Source organism: Micromys minutus (genome assembly GCF_963924665.1).
Source record: "Micromys minutus genome assembly, chromosome: 4".
In the NCBI taxonomy this organism is placed as follows: Eukaryota; Metazoa; Chordata; class Mammalia; order Rodentia; family Muridae; genus Micromys; species Micromys minutus.
Window position 1 is genome coordinate 40,183,668 of NC_137973.1, and position 24,172 is coordinate 40,207,839.

At 36.7% G+C, this 24,172-nt stretch overlaps 1 protein-coding gene across 1 annotated transcript in view; it reads left to right on the plus strand.

The window, feature by feature from the left end:
- LOC308420160 (acidic mammalian chitinase) overlaps positions 1-24,172 on the plus strand; it is a gene marked incomplete at both ends in the record, with an annotated part of 50,846 nt that overhangs the window by 16,003 nt on the left and 10,671 nt on the right. The window contains 2 exons of the mRNA XM_080916062.1: positions 6,363-6,419; positions 7,082-7,247. Coding sequence (XP_080772188.1) covers positions 6,363-6,419; positions 7,082-7,247 — 223 coding nt within the window. The remainder of the gene's footprint in view (positions 1-6,362; positions 6,420-7,081; positions 7,248-24,172) is intronic.

Here is a 24,172-nt window from a genome sequence, read left to right on the forward strand (position 1 = left end):
TATCTGTATACATTTATGCAAAAATGTTTTAATTTTTTTTATCTTTTTTTTAAAAATAAAGTTTAAAAAAGAGAAAAAAAGCATGATATGAAGGAATAAAGTTGATTTGGGGCTTCATGAATGTTTCTCTGACAATTTTTTTTGTGAATAAATAGTTTTTGCCTTTTCAAAAAAAAATGAAAGTTCAGTTTAATGAGGTACCATGTATCAATTGCTGATTTTAGAGCTTGAATCACTGGTGCTCTGTCCATGAAATAGACTCCTGTGTCAAATGTGTTCAAGGATATTTTCCAATTTTTGTCTATGTGATTTAGTGTATAACATTTTAAGTTGAGGTTCTTGATCCACATGGAATTGAGTTTTGTGCAGGGTGGTAAATATGGACCTATTTGCATTCTTCTTCATACAAATTTCTAGTTAGATTAGCACCATTTGTTCAAGATGCTTTCTTGAAACAGGTTTAAATCACTATTGCTGTGTAGTGCAGCTTGAGGTCAGGTATGGTGATTCTAGCAGAGAGTCTCTTATTATTCTTGATTATTTTGTAACTATCCTAGGTTTTTTGTCTTCTTTATGAAGTTGAGAATTGTTTTTTAAAGGCGTATAAAAATTCTGTTGGAATTTTGAAAGGATTTGCAGTGAATACATACATTGGTTTTGGTAAGATGGCCATTTTTATTATTTTAATCCTACCAAGCCATGATCATGAAAGATCTTTACATCTTCTGATATATTCTTCATTTTTTTCTTCAGGTACTTAAAGGTTTTCTTACACAAATGTTTCATTTGCTTGGTTAGATTTACACCAAGACATTTTACATTATTTGTGGCTGTTGTGAATGATATTTTCCTAATTTCTTTCTTTGTCCATTTATTATTTGTATAAAGATGGGCTGCTAATTTCTTTGAGTTAATTTTATATCCTACCACTTAGGTGTAGAAGTTCTCTGGTAGAATTTTGGGAATTGCTTATGTATACTATTATATCATTAACAAATACTGATAATTTGATTTCTTTCTTTTCAATTTGTATTTACTTGATCTCCTTTAGTTATCTCATTGCTCCAGTTAGAACTTTCATTACTATATTGAGTAGATAGGTGGAGAGTAGGCAGCCTTGTCTTTTACCTAATTTTAGTGGAACTGCTTTAAGTTTTTCTCCATTTTGTTTGATCTTGTCTATTAGCTTTTTGTATATTGCTTTGTTTATATATAAGTATGTGCCTTGTATCTATGATCTCTCTAATTTTTTTTTAACATGAAGTGGTATTAGATTTTGCCAAAGGCTTTTCTGAATCAAATGAGATGATCATGTAATTTTTCTTTCGGTTTAATTTTGTAGTGTATTATATTGATGAATTTTTATATGTTGATTTATTCCTGCATCTCTGGTATACAGCCTACTTGATGGTGGGAAATGATATTTTTGACATGTTGTTGGATTCAATTTTGTGAGTTTTCTTGAGTATTTTTGCAACAATGTTCATAAATATTGGTATGAAGTTGTCTTTGTTTGTTGATTCTTTGTGTGGTTTAGGTATCAGGGTAACTTTCTAAATCCCTTTGTCATTTGTATATAGAAGGGGTAATGCTTTTTTGAGTTATCTTCTATCTATCTACTATGCTGAATAGAGTTCTCAGTTGTATGAGTTCTCTGGTAAAATTGTTATGGTCACTTATGTATATTATGATATCACCTGCAACTAAAGATACCTTGACATATTTTTTTTTCCAATTTGTATACCTGTGATCTCCTTAAGTTATCTTGCTGGTCTACCTAAAACATCAAGTTTCATATTTAATCTATATTAAGAAAACAGACAGCCTTGTCTTGTTTCTTATTTCAGTAAAATTGTTTTGACTTTTTCTCCATTTAATTTTATGTTGGCTACATGCGTGATGTATATTGCCTGATATGTCCCTTGTTTTATTGTATCCTTCCCTGACTTTTATCATTAAGAAGTGTGGGATATTTGTCAAAGACCTTTTCTATATCTAATTAAATGTTCATGTTTTTAAAAACTTTTGTTTATTAATTTTTGTATATTCATTCATCTCTGCATTTATAGGTTGAAGCTTACTTAATCATGAGGATGATCTTTTTGGTGTTCTTGCATTCAATTTACAATTATTTTATTGAGTGTGTATATTTGTTTTAAAGATTATTTGTATGTGATTGTTTTTCTGGTGAGTGGTTTGTGTATCAGTGTGACTGTGACCTCATAAAATGATTTTGGCAATGTTCCTTTTGTTTCTATTTTGTAGAATAATTTGAGGAGTATTGATATTTTCTCTTCTTTGAAATTCTTATAGAATTTTGTGCTAAAACCATCTGGTCCTGGGTCATTTTATTATTGGGAGATATTTAATGACTGGCTACTTTTTTTTACTAGGCATTAAATAGGTTTTTAAAAATTGTTATATCACTTTTACTTAACTTTATCAAGTGGTACCAATTCAGAAAATTATTCATTTCTTTTATATTTTCCATTTTTGTAAAGTATATGTTTTTAAACTCTGTCCTTTTGGTTCTCCATATTTCCCCACCATTTGTTGCTATGTCCTTCTTTTCCTTGATGATTTTGTTAATTCTCTGTGTTTTAGTCAGTCTGTATTAGGATTTTTCCATCTTATGATTTTCTCAAACAGCTAACTCATTTCATTGATTCTTTGCATTAATAAATTTCTATATAATTGATTTCAGACTTAAGATTATTGTATTTTTTTGCTGTTATTCTTAGTAGTTTTTATTACTTTGTTTTTCCAAGAATTTCTGGTGTGCTGTTGACTTGCTAGTATGAGATAGATACCTCCAATTTCCTCTTAACACTGTGTCCCATAAGCTTGCTTATGTAATATGTTCATTTCCATTAACTTCTAGAAAGTCTTTAATTTTCTTCTTTATTTCTGTCCTAACCCAGTTATCATTCAGTTTCTGAGTGAGTACGATTTTTTCTGTTTCTGTTGTTGAACTAACAAGAGTTAGTTCCTGATAGTCTGATAAAATTCAGAGAGTTATTTAATTTTTTTATTTGCTGAGACTTGCTTTGTATTCAAGTATGTGTTCCATTTTGGAGAAAATTATAAGAGGAACAGAATAGAAATGAAACACTGTAAATATTTGTTAGGTTCAGTTGGTTTAACTTTTGTTAGCTGTAATATTTTTCTATTTAGTTTTGTCTTGATGACTTTTATTGGTGAGTGTGTGATACTAAAGTCTCCCATTATCTGTGAGAGTGTAATATGTGATTAATAGCGTAGTAGTCTTTCCTTTGCAAACATTGGTTTCTTTGATTTTGGAGCATAGATATTAAGAATTAAAAGATAATTTTGGTGGATTTTTTTCCCTTTGATTCTTCCTTATCTTTTTCAAATAAGTTTGATTTGAAGTTTATATTAGATATTAGAATGACTACACCAGCTTGTTCCTTAGGGCCATTGCTACAGATGCCTTTTCTATCTCTTCACTCTGAGATAATGTCTATCTCAGAGTAAAGATATTGAGGTGCATTTATTATAAGCAGCAGAAGAAAGCATCCTGTTTTTCCAACCATTATGCTATTCTATGTGTTTTTATTTGGGCATTGAATCTATTGATATTTGGGAGCTATCAATGACCAATGGTTGCTAACTCCTGTTATGTTGTTGTTTGAGTGTGTGCTTTCTTCTTTTGTTTTCGCTGCTCTGAGATCTATTCCTTTTGCTTTCATAGAAGTAATTCACCTCCTAGGGCTGGAGGTTTTCTTCTAGCACAATTTGTAGGTCTGAACTTGTGAATAGATATTGTTTATTCTTTTTCCTCTTTAATCAATAGATTTATCTTTAACTTTACATCCCAATCACGGCTTTCCCCCTTCCTCTCTTCCCAGTCTTGTCCTCTTTTCTCCCCTCCTTCCATTCTCCTTTTCTCTTTAGTGAAGGGGAGGCTCCCTATAGATATCAACCCAATTTGGCATATTAAGTTGCAGCAGAGATGGGTGCATTTTTACCTATTGAGGCAGGACAAGGAAATCCAGTTAAACAAAAGAGATTTAAAGGCAGATAACTGAGTTAGAGACAGCGGCTGCTCCAATATATATTGTTCAAACTTAACAATATCATGGAATATCTTTTTTTCTCCTTTTATGGTAATTGAATGTTTTGCTGGGTATAGTAGTCTGGGATGGAATTTGTGGTCTTCTCCAGTCTGCAAGAAATGTTTCCAAGCTCTTCTGTCTTTTAGAGTTTCCATTGAGAAATCACGTATAATTCTAATAGTTCTGCTCTTATGGAACTTGGTCTTTTCCCCTTGCAGCTTTTAATATTTTTTCTTTGTTTTGAATGTTTAGTGTTTTTATTATTATGTGGTGGTAGTTGTGGGCATTATGGCTTTTTAAAAAAATCTATATATTTGGTGTTCTGTAAGCTTGCATCTTTAGAGGCATGTCTTTTTTTTACATTAAAGATGATTCTTCTATGATTTTTTAAAAAATACTTTTGGAGTCTTGGAGCTGGAATTCTTCTTTTATTCCTTTTATTTTTAGATTTGACCTACTATGCTGTCCTAGATTTCTTGGATGCTTTGTATCAGAAACTTTTCAGATTTAACATTTTTTGACCTATGCATTTATCTTTTCTATTATATCTTCAATGGCTGAGATATGCTCATCCATCTCTTGTATTCTGTTCATGATGCTTGTTTCTGTAGTTCCTGTTTGTTCACCCTATTTCCAGAATTCCTCAGGTTTTGTTTTCTTTATTGCTTCTATTTTCATTTTCAGATCTTAAATTGCTTTATTCAAGTTTATCAACTGTTTTGTTTGCTTTTTTTGCATTTGAAGGGATTTATTTATTTCCGCCAGTTTTTTGTTTGATTTTCCTCAATTTCTTTAGGAGATTTATTCATTTTCTCTTGAGGGTCTTTATCATTTTCATAAAGTTGGTTTTATGGCACCTAGGAATATGGTTCAGAAATAATTATAGTTCTAGGTGCTAATTTCTGAGTTTGTGTTTGTTTTGTGGGTATTTTTCCACCCAGGATTTCTGTTTCTTCTCTGGTCTTCTGGCTAGAGTGGCCAGTAGTTGCTTAGAGGTTCATTACTCAAGTTGGAGCCTTGAGTTCTGGTGCCAGGCACAGCCTCTGGATTGGAGGCATATATTAGAAATGTGTGTCATGACTGGGGCTAGGTTACAGAGTACTGAGTAGGGACAGTGCTGTGATGGGTGGATTACTTGTTGTTTTGGTGGCTATTATGTCCTCTCACACAGCAGGGTGTCTTTTCTGAAGTCGAGGGCCAAAGTATGGTCACAAGGAGTGTGAGTTGCCATGGGTTTGGCAAGCAATGGGAAAGTAATGCAATACACACACAAGCAGCCTACTGGGGATTCTTGTGTGTGACATTGCTTCTGGTGTGGCAGGAGGCTTCCACGAGAGTTGTGGTCTGAGAATTTGATGATAAGTAGAGGAACGGCAGTTGGAGGAAGGCTGGGCAGGTACTGAGGATGAGAAAATGTAAGTGGTCTGTGGGTAGGCCATTTTCCCAAGGCTCTAGTTGCTGTTGCGGCTTCTGTTCCCAACTCAAAATCTTATGCACCAAATAAAACTTCAAGTGGCAAGAGTGTGTTACACTGTATTAAATTACTGGCCAAAAGGGTCTTAACCAACCCCCTCACTCAGAGGCTATTGCTAAGGCTGTTGGTTATTTTCCACAACGCAGTGGAAAGGCTTTATTTCTGAATACTTCATCACATATATCATCAAATATGGAGAAATCAATTGGGTGTCAAACTAGAATGTTTACTTCTATGTCCTTGAATTCATGATGCTATAAGGTACTCTAAGGTATTCTGCATGCTATCAGAAGAGAAAAGTAACCATTGATATTGCTCAGCTACAAACCATGTGATCTACATATTGTGTCCTTTCTCTATTGTCTTTTTTCCCTTGCTGCTTAGTAGCTTTAATTTTATATAATTCCATTGCTACTTTTGCACTTGCTACCCATGTTTCCAGTGATACTCCAACTAACTTTTATTAATTAAATAAAGGATAAACTATGATTATTCTTGAGCAACATTTAACATTATTTCTAAGGCAAGAGCAATGAGCTAATTATGTTTTTTAAGTTATATGTAGCACAAACATTGCTAGCAATAAATCCAACAATTATTTAATTATGATTTCTCTGCACACCTCTGACCTTATTTATGGTGATAATACAAAGAAGTTTTGTAAACAAAGTTTCAATAGTGGAAAAAAAAAAGCTCAAATAAGTCAAGTAAATAGTATCACATCAATACTACCATGAATAATTTGAGCAAGCTCAATATCATAAACAGAAATGTTATTTTAAATGCCATTTAAAATTTCTTTTGCTTTTTAGGAACAGCAAACTGAAAACACTTCTGGCAATTGGAGGCTGGAACTTTGGAACTGCTCCGTAAGTTCTCTCTAGAAAACCACTTGTTAATTTACTATTTAAAACAATATATCACAATCCATGTCCTTTTATACTTCAAAATTTCAGATGGATATTAAGAAGATCCATTAAATGAATTTTTTTTACTTAATAAATTACCACATCAGAACATTGATACTTATCAGAAGATTTTAGAATAAGTACTGTGGCTTTTGCATGGATATATTTGAATGGACGTTTTAGGACACCATTCTATAAGCTTTAGTATCCCACTTAAAGAAAATCTTAAAGTATATGAAGGATACAAGGTCTGATGAAGGTTCTTTATGTCTTTTGTCTGTTTTTCTGAGAAAGGAAAATGATACCATATATACAAAACAAGTCTTAGTTGAGTAAATATAAACTGGGGGCATATATGAAGGCAGAATTCTCTGAAATAAACATTTTGGAAAAAAATGTTTGAACTGTGAGTTGGGAAGAATAGCAAACTAAAGTGAATGCTAAGGTACCATGACTGGTAAAAATAGTGATTGCAAAGAGAGACCAGGAAAGCTTGGAACACACTATAGCCGTAGTCAGGCCCTGATCAAGGCCTGTGAGGAAGAAATTAAACTTTAAACTGTTTTTATTGAAGTATGTTCAGAATACCAAGGTCTTAATCTGACATTTTTGCTTTCCCTCAGGTTCACTGCCATGGTTTCCACTGCTCAGAACCGCCAGACTTTCATTACCTCGGTCATCAAATTTCTACGAGAGTATGGGTTTGATGGACTGGACCTGGACTGGGAGTACCCAGGCTCACGTGGAAGCCCTCCTCAGGACAAGCATCTCTTCACTGTCCTGGTGAAGGTGAGGAAACTAAAAACAGGTGTTAGCCCTAATTTCCAAAGTCTGTTTTTCCTCAATAAGGACCAGGTTCTTGCACAATAAAACCAAACATGACTTTAGAATTAGCATAAGAGGGCTGGAGAGATGGCTCAGTGCTTAAGAGTACTGACTGCTCTACCAGAGGTCCTGAGTTCAAATCACAGCAACCACAGGATAGCTCACAACCATCTGTAATGAGATCTGATGTCCTCTTCTGGTGTGTCTGAAGACAGCTACAGTGTGCTTATATATAATAAATAAATCTTTAAAAAAGAATTAGCATAATTCCTTAGATATTATGCAGGCCTTGACCAATCTATGTGCTGCACATTACTCTACATGCTGGTTTCAAAACCACAGTTCACTTTATCTTGACATTTACTAAACCATAAAGGTTTCATGAGCATTATGACTTTCAATATTCAGGTAAGTAACTAAAGTACAAAAAAAGGCACAAGTAATTTGCACACTATACATCTTGTGTCATAAATATCTGCCATGTCTGTTTGAGACACAAAACTGTCTACAGTTATTAAGTAATCAATGACCAGTTATAGATTAATAGGTTAAAGCCAAGAGTAAGTCAGGGTCTTGACATTAAAGAACACATATCTGAGGTGGAGGACTGAAGCATAAGCAACAACTATAGCACATTTTGATAAATTTTGTGATAAAATACACATAATCTAAGTTATACAGAATTCTAAAGCAAATTCAGACATATAATTCTTATCTTGGGTAAGGTCACAAGAAGTTTTCTAGGTAAAGTGAGACTGGATCTTAGTCTTGAGAGAACTTAGGGTTATCTAATTCAGAGCAGATGGAACCTTTAACCCTTAACACCAGACCAATAGGAAAATGTTTCTTGAGTACACTGGAAGAGACAGTAAACTGGGCAGTAACCAGAACCCCAGATACAGTATAAGGCAGTGGGCTGCACCTACCATATGGATGAATGTAGTCTACACTATGAACTTTGCAAACACATAATTTTTTGTTATAGTCTCATTCAGCCAAATCAAGGCCATAAAACTGAAGGCTATGCAAGTAAATGTTGATCAAAGTTGAGCTTTGGGAAGAGGTTTGAGTTGCAGGTCCAGGGTACAATAGTGTTGTGGCTTTGTTTGGCACTTCTATCTTGCAGTTTGGCTAGATCAAATATCAAGCTAGAAAGATGCCTCAGTATAAAGTACTTTTTTCAAAGCATGAGAATCTGAACTCAAATCACCAGAGTCTACATAAGAGGCAGATGCAGTAATGCACATATACAATCTTAGCACTTCTAAAGATGTGATGAACACAGACAAGAGTACACTGGAAACCCCTGGTCTAGATAGCCTGGTATACACAGTAACAACAAACAAAAGGTGTCTTAAGGAAGGCAGAAGGTGAGGACTGACATCTAAGTTTGTCATGTGTGCTTGCATCCACACACATGAGCATGAGCACACACACACACACACACACACACACACACACACACACATAAAATTTTAGAAAATAAAATTCCTTTATGTGTGTATATACATGCTGTGCACATGTGTGAGGTCAGGTGTATGTGAGGTGTTACACTGATTTTTGAGTCAGTTTCTCACTAGTCAACAAGTCATGGATTAACATGGGCACCAGGGATCCATCTCTGTCAGTTTTCTCAGCACTGATATTAATAGACATATGCCACTATGTCTTGCTTAAATTTTTTTTGTGTGGGTTCTGTGGGAATTGCTGTTTTGAGCTCAGGGTTTAGCTTGAGAGTCACACAGTGTCTTAGGGTTTTATTGCTGTGAAGAGACACCATGACCATAGCAACTCTTGTTTTCAATATGTATTTATTTATTTGCTTTACATACTGATTACCCACCCTCCCTCCTCTCCTCTCCTCCAAGTGCCACTATCACATCCCTCCCCCATTACTCCCTCTTTCTAAGAGAAGAGGAGTCACTCTGAGGGTACCAGCATGCCTTGGCATATCAAGTCAGAGCAGGACTAAGAACAGTCTCTCCCACTGAGGCCAGAAAAGGCAGACCAACTATGGGAAAGGAATCCAAAGACAGGCAACAGTTTGCATTTCAACCAGCAATGAGGGAGTGTTCCCTTGCTACATATCTGCAAGTATGTGCTGGCACTTAAGTTTGATTTTAGACATTCTGATGGGTATAATATGGAATCTCAGAGTGGTTTTGATTTAAGTTTTTCTGATGGCTATGGGTGTTGAAGATTTTTAAAATTGATTCTCAGCCTTTAGAGATTTCTCTGTCAAGAATTCTATTTAGTTCTGTGCCTCATTCTTAAATTTAAATTATTTTATTTATTTACATTCCAGTTGTTGCCCCACTTGGTCTCCCTTCCCACAGTTCCTTATTCGATTCCTCCTCCTACTTGTCTCCAAGAGACTGTTCCCCTCTCCACCAGCACTCTCCCCTCCCTGGTGCCTCAAGGTTTCAGGATTAGGATTAAGCTCATATTCTCCCACTGAATCCAGACCAGGCAGACCTCTACTACTTGTGCTAGGGCCCTCAGACCAGCCCCTGTATGCTTCTGGTTAGTGTCTCAGTCCCTGGGAGCTTCCTAGGGTCTGGGTTAGTTCAGATTATTAGTTTTTCCTATGGGGTTGCTTTCCCTTTTAGCCTGTTGAATTTAAACTCTTCCCTGAATTCAACTTATGTCCAATGGTTGTGTGAAAGTATCTGCTTCTGTCTCAGCTGCTAGTAGAGGATCCCAGAGAAACGTCCTGTCAGGCTCCTGTCTGAAAGCACAACATAGCATAGTAGTGTCAAGCCTTGGTGTCACCCCATGAGATGGATTCTAAGTTGAGCTGGTCATTGGACTATCTGTTCTTCAGTCTCTTTCCATTTTTGTCTCTATAGTTCTTTTATGCAGAAATGATTATGGGTCAGGAATTTTGACTGTGGGTTAGTAACCATGTCCATTCACTTGAGGTTCTGTCTATCTACTTGAGGTGGACTCTTTGAGTTCCTTTACCCTAGTATTGGACATTTTGGCTAAGGTTATCTCCAATGAGTCTGGTACATCCCCATGTCTCTGGTACTTCTAGGGGGTCCTTGCACCTCCCACTCCCCAAGGCAGTTTATTTACATTTATTCTCTTGGTCCTCTTAGCTTTTCTCCTATTTCTTCTCTCACATATCTGATCCTGTTTCCCTTTGCTCTTCACCTTCCCTCTCCCATCAAGATACCTTCCTCCTTTTGCCTCTCATGATTATTTCCTTCTTCCTTAGAAGTGGGATTGAAGCCTCCTTATTTTTGCACTTCTTGTTAGACCTTGTGTGTTCTGTAGGTTGTATCCTAGGTATTCTGTACTTTTTAGTTAATATCTACTTACCAGTGAGTACATATCATACCTGTACTTTTGGGTCTGAATCACCTCACTCAGGACGATATTTTCCAGTTCCATACATTTGCTTTCAAAATTCATGATATTCTTTTTTTTAATAGCTGAATGGTATTTTGTTGTGTAAATGAACTACATTTTCTGTATCCATTCTTCAGTTGAGGGACATCTGGGTTGTTTCTAGCTTCTGACTATTACAAATAGGGTTGCTACGAACATGGTGGAGCAGGTGTTCTTGTGTTATGGTGGGTTATCTTTTGGGTATATGCCTAAGATTGGTATATATGGGTCCTCAGGTTGAACTATTTTCAATTTTCTAAGGAACCAACAGATTAATTCTAGAGTTGTTGTACCATGTTGCATCCCCAGTAATAGGGAAGTGTTCTTTTTTTCTCCACATCTTTGCTAGCATGTGCTAGCATTTGAGTTTTTTATCTTAGTCATTCTGATTGGTGTGACGTGGAATCTCAGGTGAAATTATGGTTTGATTTGCATTTTTGATGACTAAGGAATTTGAAAATTTGTTTACTTTAAGTGCTTTGTGGGTAAGATTTTCTCCTTTTCTATTTTGTGGAATAGTCTGAGAAATACTGCTATTAGGTCTTCTTTGAAGGTCTTATAGAATTCTGCACTAAAACATCTATCCCTTTGTTTTATTTTCATTTTATTTTTTGTTTTGTTTGGAAAAATTTTGATGACTATTTCTGTTTTCTTAGGGGCTATGGTACAGTTTATATAGTGTACCAGATCTTGATTTAACTTTGATATATTGTATCTGTTTAGAAAATCATCCATTTCATCCAGCCTTTCCAGTTTTTTAGAATATAGGCTTTTGTAGTAGGTTCTGATAATTATTTGAGTTTCCTCAATTTCTATTTTTGTGTCTTCATTTTCATTTCTGATTTTGTTAATTTAGATGCTGTCTCTGCTCTGTGTCTTTTAGTTTGGGTTTATCTATTTTGTTGATTTTCTCATAGAACCAGATCCTAATTGGATGATTCTTTGTATTATTCTCTTTGTTTCTAACTGGTTGATTTCAGCCCTGAGTTTGAGTAATTCCTGCCTTCTACTCCTCTTGGGTGTGTGCTTCTTTATGTTCTAGAGATTTCAGGTGTGCTGTTAAGTTGCTTCTATGTGATTCTTCACATTTCTTTATGAAGGCACTATGTACTATAAATTTTTTTCTTCACATGGATTTCATTGTGTTCCATGAGTTTGGGTATGATGTTTCTTCATTTTCATTGGATTATCTAAAGTCTTTAATTTCTTTCCTGGCCAAGTTCATTTAACAGAGAAAGTTTTTCATTTTCTATGAGTATATGAGCTTTCTATTGCTTCTGTTGTTATTGAAGTCTAGCATCAGTTTGTGATGATCTGATAGAACACTTGGGATTTTTCCAATTTTTTTTCTATCTGTTGAGGCTTGTTTTATGTCTGATTATATGGTCAGTTTTAGAGAAGGTTTCATGGGGTCCTGAAACAGTGGTATATTGTTTTGGGGTGAAATGTTTTGTTGATATCTGTTAAATCCATTGGTTCATAACTTCTGTTAGTTTCACTGTGACTCTTTAGTTTATGTTTCAATGACATGTTTATTAGTGAGAGTGGAATGTTGAAGTCTCCCAGTACTATTGTGTAAGGTTCAATGTGTCTTTAGAGTAAAGTTTGCTTTACAAAAGTTGGTGCCCTCGCATTTGGGGCAGAGATTATTCAGAATTGAGACTTCCTCTTGGTGGAATTTTTCCTTTGATGAGTATGAAGCATCTTTCTCCATCTCTTTTGATAACTTACAGTTGAATGTATATTTTATTGGTATTTGAACAGCAACTCCAGCTTGTTTCTTGGGACCATTTGCTTGAAAAACTTTTTGCCAGTTCTTTACTCTGAGGAGGTTTATTTGTCACTTAGGTGTGTTTCTGTTTGCAGCCAAAGTGCTGGATATTGTTTAAATATTCAGTATGTTAGCTTGTGTCTTTTTATTGGAAAATTGAGTCCTTTGATGTTGAAAGATATTGAAAACAGATGATTGTTCATTTATTTAATTTTTGTTGCTGGAGGTTCTATTATGTGTATGATTCTATTCTTTTGGGTTTGTAGTGAACTGTTTAGTTTCTTATGTTTTCTTGGGTGTAGTTACCTTTTTGTGTTGGAGTTTTCCTTTTTTTATCCTCTGGAGTTGTAGAAAGGTATTGCTTAGATTTGCTTTTTTTTCATGCAATATCTTGGTTTTTCCATAGCCTGAGATGGCATTTGTGTTCTCTTAGGGTCTGAATAGCTTCTTTCCAGTATCTGGCTTTTAGAGTCTCCCTTGAGGAGTCTGATGTAATTCTATCCGTTTGTCTTTATATGTTACTTAAAATTATTTCCTTATATATATTTTTCTCTTTTTAAATTAGATACTCTGTATTTACATTTGAGATATTATCCCTTTACCCCGCCATGCTCCCATCCCCCTTCCCCCTCTAGTTGCCTTCACAAAGGTGCACTCCCTTCTGATGGCCCCTCCAACCCATTGCTTTGACATACCCTTACATTGGGAAAATGTGCTCTCTTCGGATCAAAAGTCTCTTCTCACATTGATGCCAGACACTGCTATCTTCAGCTACATATGCAACTGGATCAATAGGTCTCTCAAAGTACACACAAATGTTGGTGTTTTACTCCATGGGAGATGTAGAGGGTTTGGTTGGTTTATAATGTTATCTTTTCATTAGGTTGCAACCTCTTTCAGATTCTTAAGTTCTTTCTTTAGCAACCTTATTGGGATTTCCAAGTTCAGATTGATGCTTAGCTGAAAGCCTGCTCAGATGAATCTATATGACTTTGGCATAGTCCCTGAGGGGGCATCTTTTTCTGGTTCCTGCCAGTAATTACTTTTTGGGATCAGCTATAGTGCTTGGATTAGGTGACTGCATTTGTAGTAGATCCTCAGGTGGGCAGCTGCTGAGTGACCTTTTCTTCAATCCCTGTTCCTTTATTTGACCTTGCATTTTCTTCCATGAAAGTTTTGTTCTCTTTTCTAAGAAGGACTGAGGCATCCCCATTTTGGCCTTCCTTCTTTTTGAGCTTCATAATGTCTATGAATTGTTTCTTGGGTATTAGGTATTCAGAGCTTTCTGGGGCTAGTGCCTGTTTATCAGTGAGTGCATACCATGTGTGTTCTTTTGTGACCGTGTTGTCTTACTCAGAATGATAGTCTCTAGTTCCATCCATTTGCCTATGAATTTCATGAGGTCATTGTTTCTAATAGCTGAGTTGTACTCCATTGTGTAAATGTACCACACTTTCTGTATCTATGCCTCTGTGAATGACATCTGGGTTCTTTCCAGCTTCTGGCTATTATAAATAAGGCTGCTATGAACGTGGTGTAGCATGTGTACTTGTTATATGTTTTAGTGTCTTTGGGGTATGTGCTCAGAAGTGGAATAGTTGGGTTTTCAGGTACTACTATGTCCAATTTTCTGAGGAACTTCTAGACTGATTTTCAATGTGGCTGTACCAGCTACAACCCCACCAAGATTGGGAGAGTGTTCCTTTTTCTCCACATCCTTGCCAACATCTGCTGTCACCTGAATTGTTTATCTTAACCATTCTAACTGGTGTGAGGTAGAATCTCAGGGTTGTTTTGATTTGCATTTTCCTGATGGTTAGGGATGTTGAGCATTTCTTTAGGTGCTTCTCAGCCATTAGATATTCCTCAGCTGAAAATTCTTTGTTTAGCTTTGTACCCCATTTCTTAATAGGATTATTTGATTCTCTATAGTCTAGTTTTCTGAGTTCTTTGTATATATTGGATACTAGCCCTCTATCAGTTGTAAAAGTGGTAAAGATCATTTCCCAATCTGTAGGCTGCTGTTTTGTTGTTTTTTTAACAGTATTCTTAGCTTTGCAATTTCATTAGGTCCCTTTTGTCAATTCTTGATCTTAGAGTATAAGCCATTGGTGTTCTGTTCAGGAACCCCAATTTCTCTTCTAATAGTTTCAGTGTACCTGGTTTTATGTAGAGATCTTTGTTCCACTTGCACTTGAACTTTGTACAAGGAGATAGGAAAGGTTCTATTTGCATTCTTTTGCATGCTGACTGCCTGTTGAATCAACACTATTTGTTAAAGAGGCTGTCCTTTTTCCATTGATTGTTTCTAGCTCCTTTGTCAAAGATTAAGTGACAATATTTTTGAGGGTTAATTTCTAATTGTCAATTCTTTTCCATTGATCTACCTGCCTATCTCTGTACCAATACCATGCAGTTTTTATCACAACTGCTTTGTAATATAGCTTGAGATCAGGGATTTTGATTCCCCTAAAATTGTTTTTATTCTTGAGAATAGGTTTTGCTATTCTAGTTTTTTTAAAATTCCAGATGAATTTGCAAATTGCCTTTTCTAACTCTATGAAGAATTGAGTTGGAATTTTGATACGAATTGCATTGAATATGTAGATTGCTCTTGGCAAGATGGCCATTTTTACAATGTTGGATGTTGATCCTACCAATCCAAGAGCATGGGAAATCTTTCTATTTTCTGAGATTTTCTTTAGTTTCCTTCTTCAGAGTCTTGAAGTTCTTGTCATGCAGATCCTTCACTCGCTTGGTTAGGGTCACCTCAAGGTATTTTATAGTTTATGTGACTATTGTGAAGGGTGTTGATTCCCTAATTTCTTTCTCAGCCTGTTTATCCATTGTGTAGAGGAAGGCAGTTGATTGTTTGAGTTAATTTTATAGCCAGACACTTTCATGAAGTAATGTATTAGTTGTAAAACTTCTCTGGTAGAATATTTGGGTCACTTAAGTATACTATCATATCATTTGCAAGTAGTGATATATTGACTTCTTCCTTTTCAATGTAAATCCCTTTGATTTCTTTTTGTTGTCTAATTGCTTTGGAAAGGTCTTTGACTACTATATTAAATATGTAGGGGGACACTGGGCAGCCTTGTCTAGTCCCTGATTTTAGCGGGATTACTTCAATTTTCTCTCCATTTGGTTGGATGTTGGATACTGGTTCACTGTATATCTTTTACTATGTTAAGGTATGGGCCTTGGATTTCTGATATGTCCAAAACTTTTATCATGAAGGAGTGTTGAATTTTGTTGAATGTTTTCTCAGCATCTCATGAGAAAATCATGTGTTTATTTATTTATTTTTTTGAGTTTGTTTATATGGTGGATTACGTTGATAGATTTCCATATGTTGAACCACCCTTGCATCCCTGGAATAAAGCCTACTTGGTCATGGTGGATGATTGTTTTTATGTTTTTGTGGATTCGGTTTGCAAGAATTTTATTGAGTATTTTTGCATCGATATTCATGAGAAAAATTGATCCGAAGTTCTCTATCTTTGTAGTGTCCTTGTGTGATTTAAGTACACGAGTAATTGTGCCTTTGAAGAACGGGTTGGGTAGTGTTTAATCTGTTTCTATTTTGTCAAATAATTTGGAGAATAATGGCATTAGGTCTTCTATAAAAGTCTGATAGAACTCTCCACTAAACCCATCTATCTGGTCTTTTTTTTTTTTTGGTTGCGAGAGTTTTGATGACTGCTTCTATTTCTTTAGGTGTTATGGGCCTATTTAGATAGTTTATCTAATCCTGATTTAACTTTGGTATTTGGAATCTCTCTTGAAATTTATCCATTTCCTCCAGATTTTCCAGTTTTGTTGAGTATAGGCTCTTGTATTAGGATCTGATGCTTTCTTTAATTTCCTCAGTTTCTGTTGTTTTGCCTCTCCTTTCATTTCTTTTTTTTTCTTTTTTAACGACTTTATTTTGCAAAACAAAGATAAATGTACAGATTTTAAACATATTTGCTTAAAATTTTACATTTTTGTCAGTACTGTTTTTTCAGACATTAAAATAAATTTTACATAAAACCATGTGAATATATTTTTTAGTCAGTACTTGATTTTTTTCAAGGGCTTGACAGTATGCATTGAAAACCTACTAGTTACAATAAGTGTAAAGTACATGTAAAACAAAACGCAACATGGAAATAGTCAAAGTCTTCTTATTTTGTGAATATATGTATATTTTTTGTTTTCTTTATTTTTTGGACTTCATACAGTCTGTGAGTTGTTTCTGGGGGAGTGCAAGCCTCTGGGGTTAGCATCCCACTATCAGTGACTGCATATTATGTCTGTTCTTTTGTGACTGGGTTATCTCACTCAGGATGATCTTCTCTAGATGCAGCCATTTTCTTAAGAATTTGGTTAAGTCATTGTTTCTGGTGGCTGAGTAGTATTCCATTGTGTATATGTACCACAATTTTTGTAACCATTCGTCTTCTGAAGGACATCTGGGATCCTTCCAGTTTCTGGCTATTATAAATAGAGCTGCTATGAACATTGTGGTGCATATATCTTTGTTGTGTATTAAAGTGTCTCTGGGGTATATGCCCAGAAGTGGAATAGCTGGGTCTTCAAGTAGTACTATATCCAATTTTCTGAGGTATCACCAGACAGATTTCCAGAGTGGTTGCATTAGCTTGCAACCCCACCAACAGTGGAGAAGTGTTCCTATTTCTCCGCAGCCTCGCCAGCATCTGCTGTCATCTGAGTTTTGGATCTTGGCCAATCTGACTGGTGTGAGGTGGAATCTTAGGGTTGTTTTGATTTGCATTTCCCTGATGGCTAAGGATGTCGAGCACTTCCTCAGATGTTTCTCGGCCATTCGGTGTTCCTCAACTGAAAATGATTTGTTTAGCTCTGTACCCCATTTTTTAATAGGGTTATTTGATTCTTTGGTGTCTAGCTTTTTGAGTTTCTTGTACACCTTTCATATTAGGCCTCTATCTGATGTGGTGTTGGTAAAGATCTTTTCTTATTCTGTTGGTTGCCATTTTGTTTTCTTGACGATGTCCTTAGCCTTACAGAAACTTTGCAATCTCATTAAGTCCCACTTGTTAATCTTTGACCTTAGAGCTTGAGCCATTGGTGTTTTGTTCAGGAAATTTTCTCCTGTGCCTATGTGTTCTAAGGTTTTCCCTACTTTCTCATCTAATAGTTTCAGAGTATCTGGTTTAATGTGGATATCTTTAATCCACTTACACTTGAGCTTTGTACAAGGAGATAAGAACGGGTCTATTTTCATTCTTTTGCATGTTGAGTGCCAGTTGGACCAGCACCATTTGTTGAATAGGCTGTCCTTTTTCCATTGAATGTTTACTGCTCCTTTGTCAAAAATCAGGTGACCATATACGTGAGGGCTCATTTCTGGATCTTCTATTCTATTCCATTGATCCACATGCCTATTTCTGTACCAGTACCATGCAGTTTTCAGCACAATTTCCTTGTAATATAGCTTGAGGTCAGGGAGAGTGATTCCCGCAGATGTTTTTTTGTTGTTGAGGATGGATTTTGCTATTCTAGGTCTTTTGTTATTCCATATGAAATTGCACATTGATCTTTCCAATTCCATGAAAAACTGGGTTGGAAATTTGATGGGGATTGCATTGAATCTGTAGATTGCTTTTGGTAGGATGTCCATTTTTAAGATGTTGATCTTTCCAATCCATGAGCATGGGAGATCTTTCCATTTTCTGAGATCCTCCTCAATTTCTTTCTTTAGAGGTTTGAAGTTCTTGTCATACAGGTCCTTCACTTGCTTAGTTAGAGTCACACCAAGGTATTTCATAGTTTTTGTAACAATTGTGAAGGGTACCTTTTCCCTAATTTCTTCCTCCACATGTTTGTCCTTTGAGTATAGGAAGGCTACTGATTTGTTTGATTTAATTTTGTATCCGGCCACTTTACTGAACTTGTTTATCAGCTATAGGAGTTCTCTGGTGGAATTTTTGGGGTCACTCACGTACACTATCATGGCATCGGCAAAGAGTGATGTTTTTATCTCTTCCTTTCCGATTTGTATCCCCTTGATCTCCTTTTGCTGTCTAATGCTCCAGCCAGGACTTCCAGTACTATGTTGAATAGGTAGGGAGAGAGTGGGCAGCCTTGTCGAGTCCCTGATTTTAGTGGGATTGCTTCAAGTTTCTCGCCATTAAGTTTGATGTTGGCTGTTGGTTTGCTGTATATTGCTTTTATTATATTTAAATATGGGCCTTGGATTCCTGTTCTTTCCAGGACTTTTAACATGAAGGGGTGTTGGATTTTGTCGAATGCTTTCTCAGGGTCTAGTGTGATGACCATGTGATTTTGGTCTTTAAGTTTGTTTATATGGTAGATTACATTGATGGATTTCCTTATGTTAAACCATCCCTGCATCCCAGGGATGAAGCCTACTTGGTCATGATGAATGATGGTTTTGATGTGTTCTTGGATTCGGTTAGCAAAGATTTTGTTGAGTATTTTTGCATCAATGTTCATAAGTGAGATTGGTCTGAAGTTCTCTTTCCTTGTAGGGTCTTTGTGTGGTTTAGGTACGAGGGTTATTGTAGCCTCAAAAAATGAGTTGGGTAATATTCCATCTGATTCTATCTCTTGGAATAGTTTGGCGAATATTGGTGTTATATCCCCAATAAATTTCTGATAAAATTCTGCACTGAACCCGTCTGGACCTGGGCTTTTTTTGGTTGGGAGGCTTTCGATGACTTCTTCTATTTCTTTAGGTGTTATAGGGTTATTTAGATGGTTTACTTGGTCCTGGTTAAACTTTGAGACCTTGTATTTGTCTAGGAATTCGTCCATTTCCTCCAGATTTTCCAATTTTGTGGAGTATAAGTTCTTGTAGTAGGATCTGATGATTTCTTGAATTTCCTTAGTTTCAGTTGTTATTTCACCACTTTCCTTTCTTATTTTGTTAATTTGGATACTATCTCTTTGCCCTTTAGTTAGTCTGACTAGGGGCTTATCAATATTGTTGATTTTCTCAAAGAACCAACTCTTTGTTTTGTTGATTTTTTCAATGGTTCTTTTTGTTTCTATTTGGTCTATTTCTGCCCTAATTTTGATTATTTCTTGCCCTCTACTCTTTTTGGGTATATCTGCTTCCTTCTGTTCTAGGGCCTTTAGCTGTGCTGTCAGGTTGCTGATGTGAGCTCTCTCCAGTTTCTTTTTGGAAGCACTTAGGGCTATGAGTGTTTTTCTCAATACTGCTTTCATTGCATCCCATAGGTTTGGGTATGTTGTGTTATCGTTTTCGTTGAATTCTAGAAAGTCCTTAATTTCTTTCTTTATTTCTTCTTGATCCTGCTATCCTTTAGCAGAGCATTTTTTAGTTTCCATGTATATGTGAGCTTTTTGTTGTCTTTGTTGTTGTTAAAGACCAGCCGTAGACTATGGTGATCTGACAGGATGCATGCGAGTATTTCAATCTTCTTATATCTATGAAGGCTTGTTCTGTGTCCAATTATGTGGTCAATATTCGAGAAGGTGCCATGGGTTGGTGAGAAGAAGGTGTATTCTTTTACTTTAGGATAGTATGTTCTGTATATATCTATTAATTCAATTTGGTTCAAAGTCTCTGCTAGTTTTGCAGTGTCCTTGTTCAGTTTCTGTTTCCCTGATCTGTCCATTGGTGAGAGTGGGGAATTAAAGTCTCCCACTATTATTGTGTGGGGTGAAATGTATTTTTTGAGCTTTAGTAGGGTTTCTTTTATGAATGTTGGTGATTTTTATTTGGAGCATATATGTTAAGGATTGAGAGTTCCTCCTGACAGATTTCCCTGGTAATGAGTAAAAAGTGTCCTTCTTTATCTTTTTTGATAACTTTTGGTTGGAAATTTACTTTATTCGATATTAGAATAGCCACTCCAGCTTGCTTCTTGGAGCTGTTTGCTTGGAAGTTTTTTCCCACCCTTTTATTCTGAGATAGTGTCTGTCTCTTTCTCTGAGATGAGTTTCCTGTATGCAGCAAAAGGCTGGATTTTGTTTATGTTTCCACTCTGATAGTCTATGTCTCTTTATTGGGGAGTTGAGACCATTTATGTTAATAGATATCAAGGAATAATTGTTTCTGTTTCCTGAAATTTTTGCTTTTTTGGGTTGAGTTGTGTCTGTGTTTTTTTCTTCTTTTAGTTTTCTTGTTTAGGAGTTTTCTTGTTTTTACTAGGCTGTATTTTCTCTCCTTGTATTGGGTTTTCCACCTATAATTCGTTGTGGTGCTGTGTTTGTGGTCAGATATTGTGTGAATTTTGATTTGTCTTGAAATATCTTTGTCTCTCCATCGATGGTGATTGATAGTTTTTCTGGGTATAGCAGCTTGGGCTGGCACTTGTGCTCTCTTAAGGAGTGCATGATGTCTGTCCAGGCTCTTCTAGCTTTCATAGTCTCTGTTGAGAAATTGGGTGTGAGTCTGATTGGTCTGCCTTTATATGTTACCTGACCCTTTTCTTTTACTGCTTTTAGTATTCTTTCTTTACTTTGGGCACTTGATGTTTTTACTATTATGTGTCGGGAGGTATTTATTTTCTGGTCCAACCTATTTGGAGTTCTGAAGGCTTCTTTTATGCTCGTGGTCATCTCATTCTTGAGGGTAGGGAAGTTTTCTTCTATGATTTTGTTGAAGATATTTACTGTGCCTCTTAGTTGATACTCTTCTCCCTCTTCTATTTCTATTATCCTTAGGTTCGGTCTTCTCATTGTGTCTTGTATTTCCTGGACATTTTGGGTTAGGAGCTTTTTGTTTTTTGGATCTTCTCTGGCTGTTTTGTCTATGTTTGCAATGTTGTCTTCTGCCCCAGAGATTCTCTCCTCGATCTCTTGTAATCTGTTGGAAATGCTTGCTTCTGTGACTCCTGATTTCTTTTTTTGGTGTTCTGACTCTAGGGTTATCTCTTTTAGCGTTTTCTTTATTGTGTCAATTTCTGTTTTAATTTCCCTCTTCTATTCCTTTATTTCTTTGGTTCTGTTTTCCTCTCGTTCTTTGAGTTCCTTGAGTGTTTTTCTTGTTTCTTCTTCAAAAGCTTCTGAATCTTTTTGCTTTTCCTCCCTTTCTTGTTTAAGTAACTCTATCAGTGTCTTGAGGCATGATTTCAGGTCTGTGTCTTCTTTTTCTGGAGTGTTTGGAATTCCGATGTTTGCTACTATGGGAGGGCTGGGTTCTGGTGTTGCTAGATTGTCTTGGTTTCTTTGGGATATACCCTTTCTCTTTTCTCTTGCCATTTTGTTGTCAGTGATATGTTCTTGCCTTTCCCTTGTATCTGGTCTGTGTCCCTGGTACACTTTCTGTGTGCACTCCGCAGAGATCTCTCTACTCCCCGGCAGCCCAGATTCAGGGTGGCAGCTGGGCCAGGCTCTGCTCTGCGTCCTGAAGTCGCCTCCGGGTGGAATCAGACGTTCCTAAGATCTGTTCCTGGTCACAGATGCTCAGCCTCTACGAGCAGCCTTTCCGGCTGGCAGGTGGGCCAGGCTCCGCTCTGCGTCCTGAAGTCGTCTCCGGGTGGGAACAGAAGTTCCTAAGATCTGTTCCCGGTCACTGGATCGGGGAGGACAGGGCAGGTCAGGGCAGGGGGTGCCCTCTCCGTGTGCACTCCGCAGAGATCCCTCTGCTCCCCAGAAGCCTAGGTCTCCCACTCACCAGTTGCTCAGCCTGTACGAGCCACCTTTCCGGCTGGCAGTTTGGCCAGGCTCCGCTCTGTGTCCTGAAGTCGTCTACGGGTGGGAACAGAAGTTCCTAAGATCTGTTCCTGGTTACAGTTGCTCAGCCTTTAAGAGCCGCCTTTCCGGCTGGCAGTTGGGCCAGGCTCCGCTCTGCGTCCTGAAGTCGTCTCCGGGTGGGAACAGAAGTTCCTAAGATCTGTTCCCGGTCACTGGATCGGGGAGGACAGGACAGGTTAGGGCAGGGGGTACCCTTTCCGTGTGTACTCCGCAGAGATCCCTCTGCTCCCCAGCAGCCTAGGTCTCCCACTCACCAATTGCTCAGCCTTTACGAGCCGCCTTTCCGGCTGGCAGTTGGGCCAGGCTCCGCTCTGTGTCCTGAAGTTGTCTCTGGGTGGGAACAGAAGTTCCTAAGATCTGTTCCTGGTCACAGTTGCTCAGCCTGTAAGAGCCGCCTTTCCGGCTGGCAGTTGGGCCAGGCTCCGCTCTCTCCTTTCATTTCTGATTTTGTTAATTTGGATACTCTCTCTTTGCCCTCCGGTTAGTCTGGCTAAGTGTTTATTGATACTGTTAATTTTCTCTAAGAACCAACTCCTGTTTTTGTTTATTTTTTTGTATGGTTCTTTTTGTTTCTACTTGGTTGATTTCTGCTCTGAATTTGATTATTTCCTGATGTCTACTCCTCTTGGATGTATCTGCTTCTTTTTGTTCTAGGGCTTTTTTTGTGCTGTCAAGCTGCTAGTATATGCTCTCTCCAGTTTCTTTTTGGAGGCACCCAGAGCTATGAGTTTTCCTCTCAGTACAGCTTTTATTGCATTCCATAGGTTTGGGTATGTTGTGCTTTCATTTTCTTTAAATTCTAGAAAATCCTTAATTTCTTTTTATTTCTTCTTTGACTATGCTGTTGTTGAGTAGAGTATTGTTCAGCTTCCATGTGCATGTGGGCTTTTTGTTGTTTTTGTTGTTATTAAAGACCAGTCTTAGTCCATGGTGATCTGATAGGATGCATAGGAGTATTTTGATCTTCTTATATCTTTTGAAGCTTGTTATGTGACCAAATTTATGGTCAGTTTTGAAAAAGATGCCATAAGGTGCTGAGAAGAAGGTTTATTCTTATATTTTATGTTGAAATGTTCTGTAGATGTCTGTTAATTCCAATTGGTTCATAACTTCTGCTAGCTTCACTGCATCTCTGTCCTATTTTTGCTTCCATGATTTTTCCATTCATGAGAGTGAGGTGTGAAGTCTTCCACTATTATTGTGTGGGGTGCAATGTCTGTTTTGTGCTTTAGTAGGGTTTCTTTTATGAATATGGGTGCTCTTTTATTTGGAGCATATATGTTAAGGATTGGGAATTCCTCCTGAGAAATTTTACCTGTAATGAGTAAAAAGTGCCTGTCCTTATCTTTTTTGATAACCTTTAAAAAATCTACTTTATTTGATATTAGAATTGCTACTCCAGCTTGTTTCTTGGGGGCATTCACTAGGGACTTTTTCCCCCAGCCTCTTTCTCTGAGATAGTGTCTGTCTTTGTCTCTGAGATGAGTTTCCTATATGCAGCAAAATGCTAGATCCTCTTTATTTATCTACTCTGATAGTTTATGTTTCTTCATTGGAGAATTGAGTCCATTGATGTTAACAGATATTAAGAAATAATGATTATTGTCTCCTGCTATTTTTGCTGTTAGAGGTAGAATTATGTCTGTGTGTCTTTCTTCTTTTGGTTTTATTCCTTAGTTATTTTCTTGCTTTTTCTATGGTGTAATTTCCCTCCTTGTGTTGGGGTTCCTATCTATTATTCTTTGTAGGGCCAGATTTGTGTTCAGATATTGTGTAAGTGTAGTTTTGTCTTAGAATATCTTGGTCTATCCATCTATGGTAATTGAGTTTTTCTGGATATAGTTACCTGGGTTGACACTTGTGCTCTCTTAGAGTCTGTATGACGTCTGTCCAGGATCTTCTAGCTTTCATAGTCTCTGTTGAGATGTCTTTGTTTTTGATGTTTACACATTTTTGTTTATTTTTTCTTTGTTTTTTTCTTATAAGTTTATTTTTAAAAGAGAGAGAT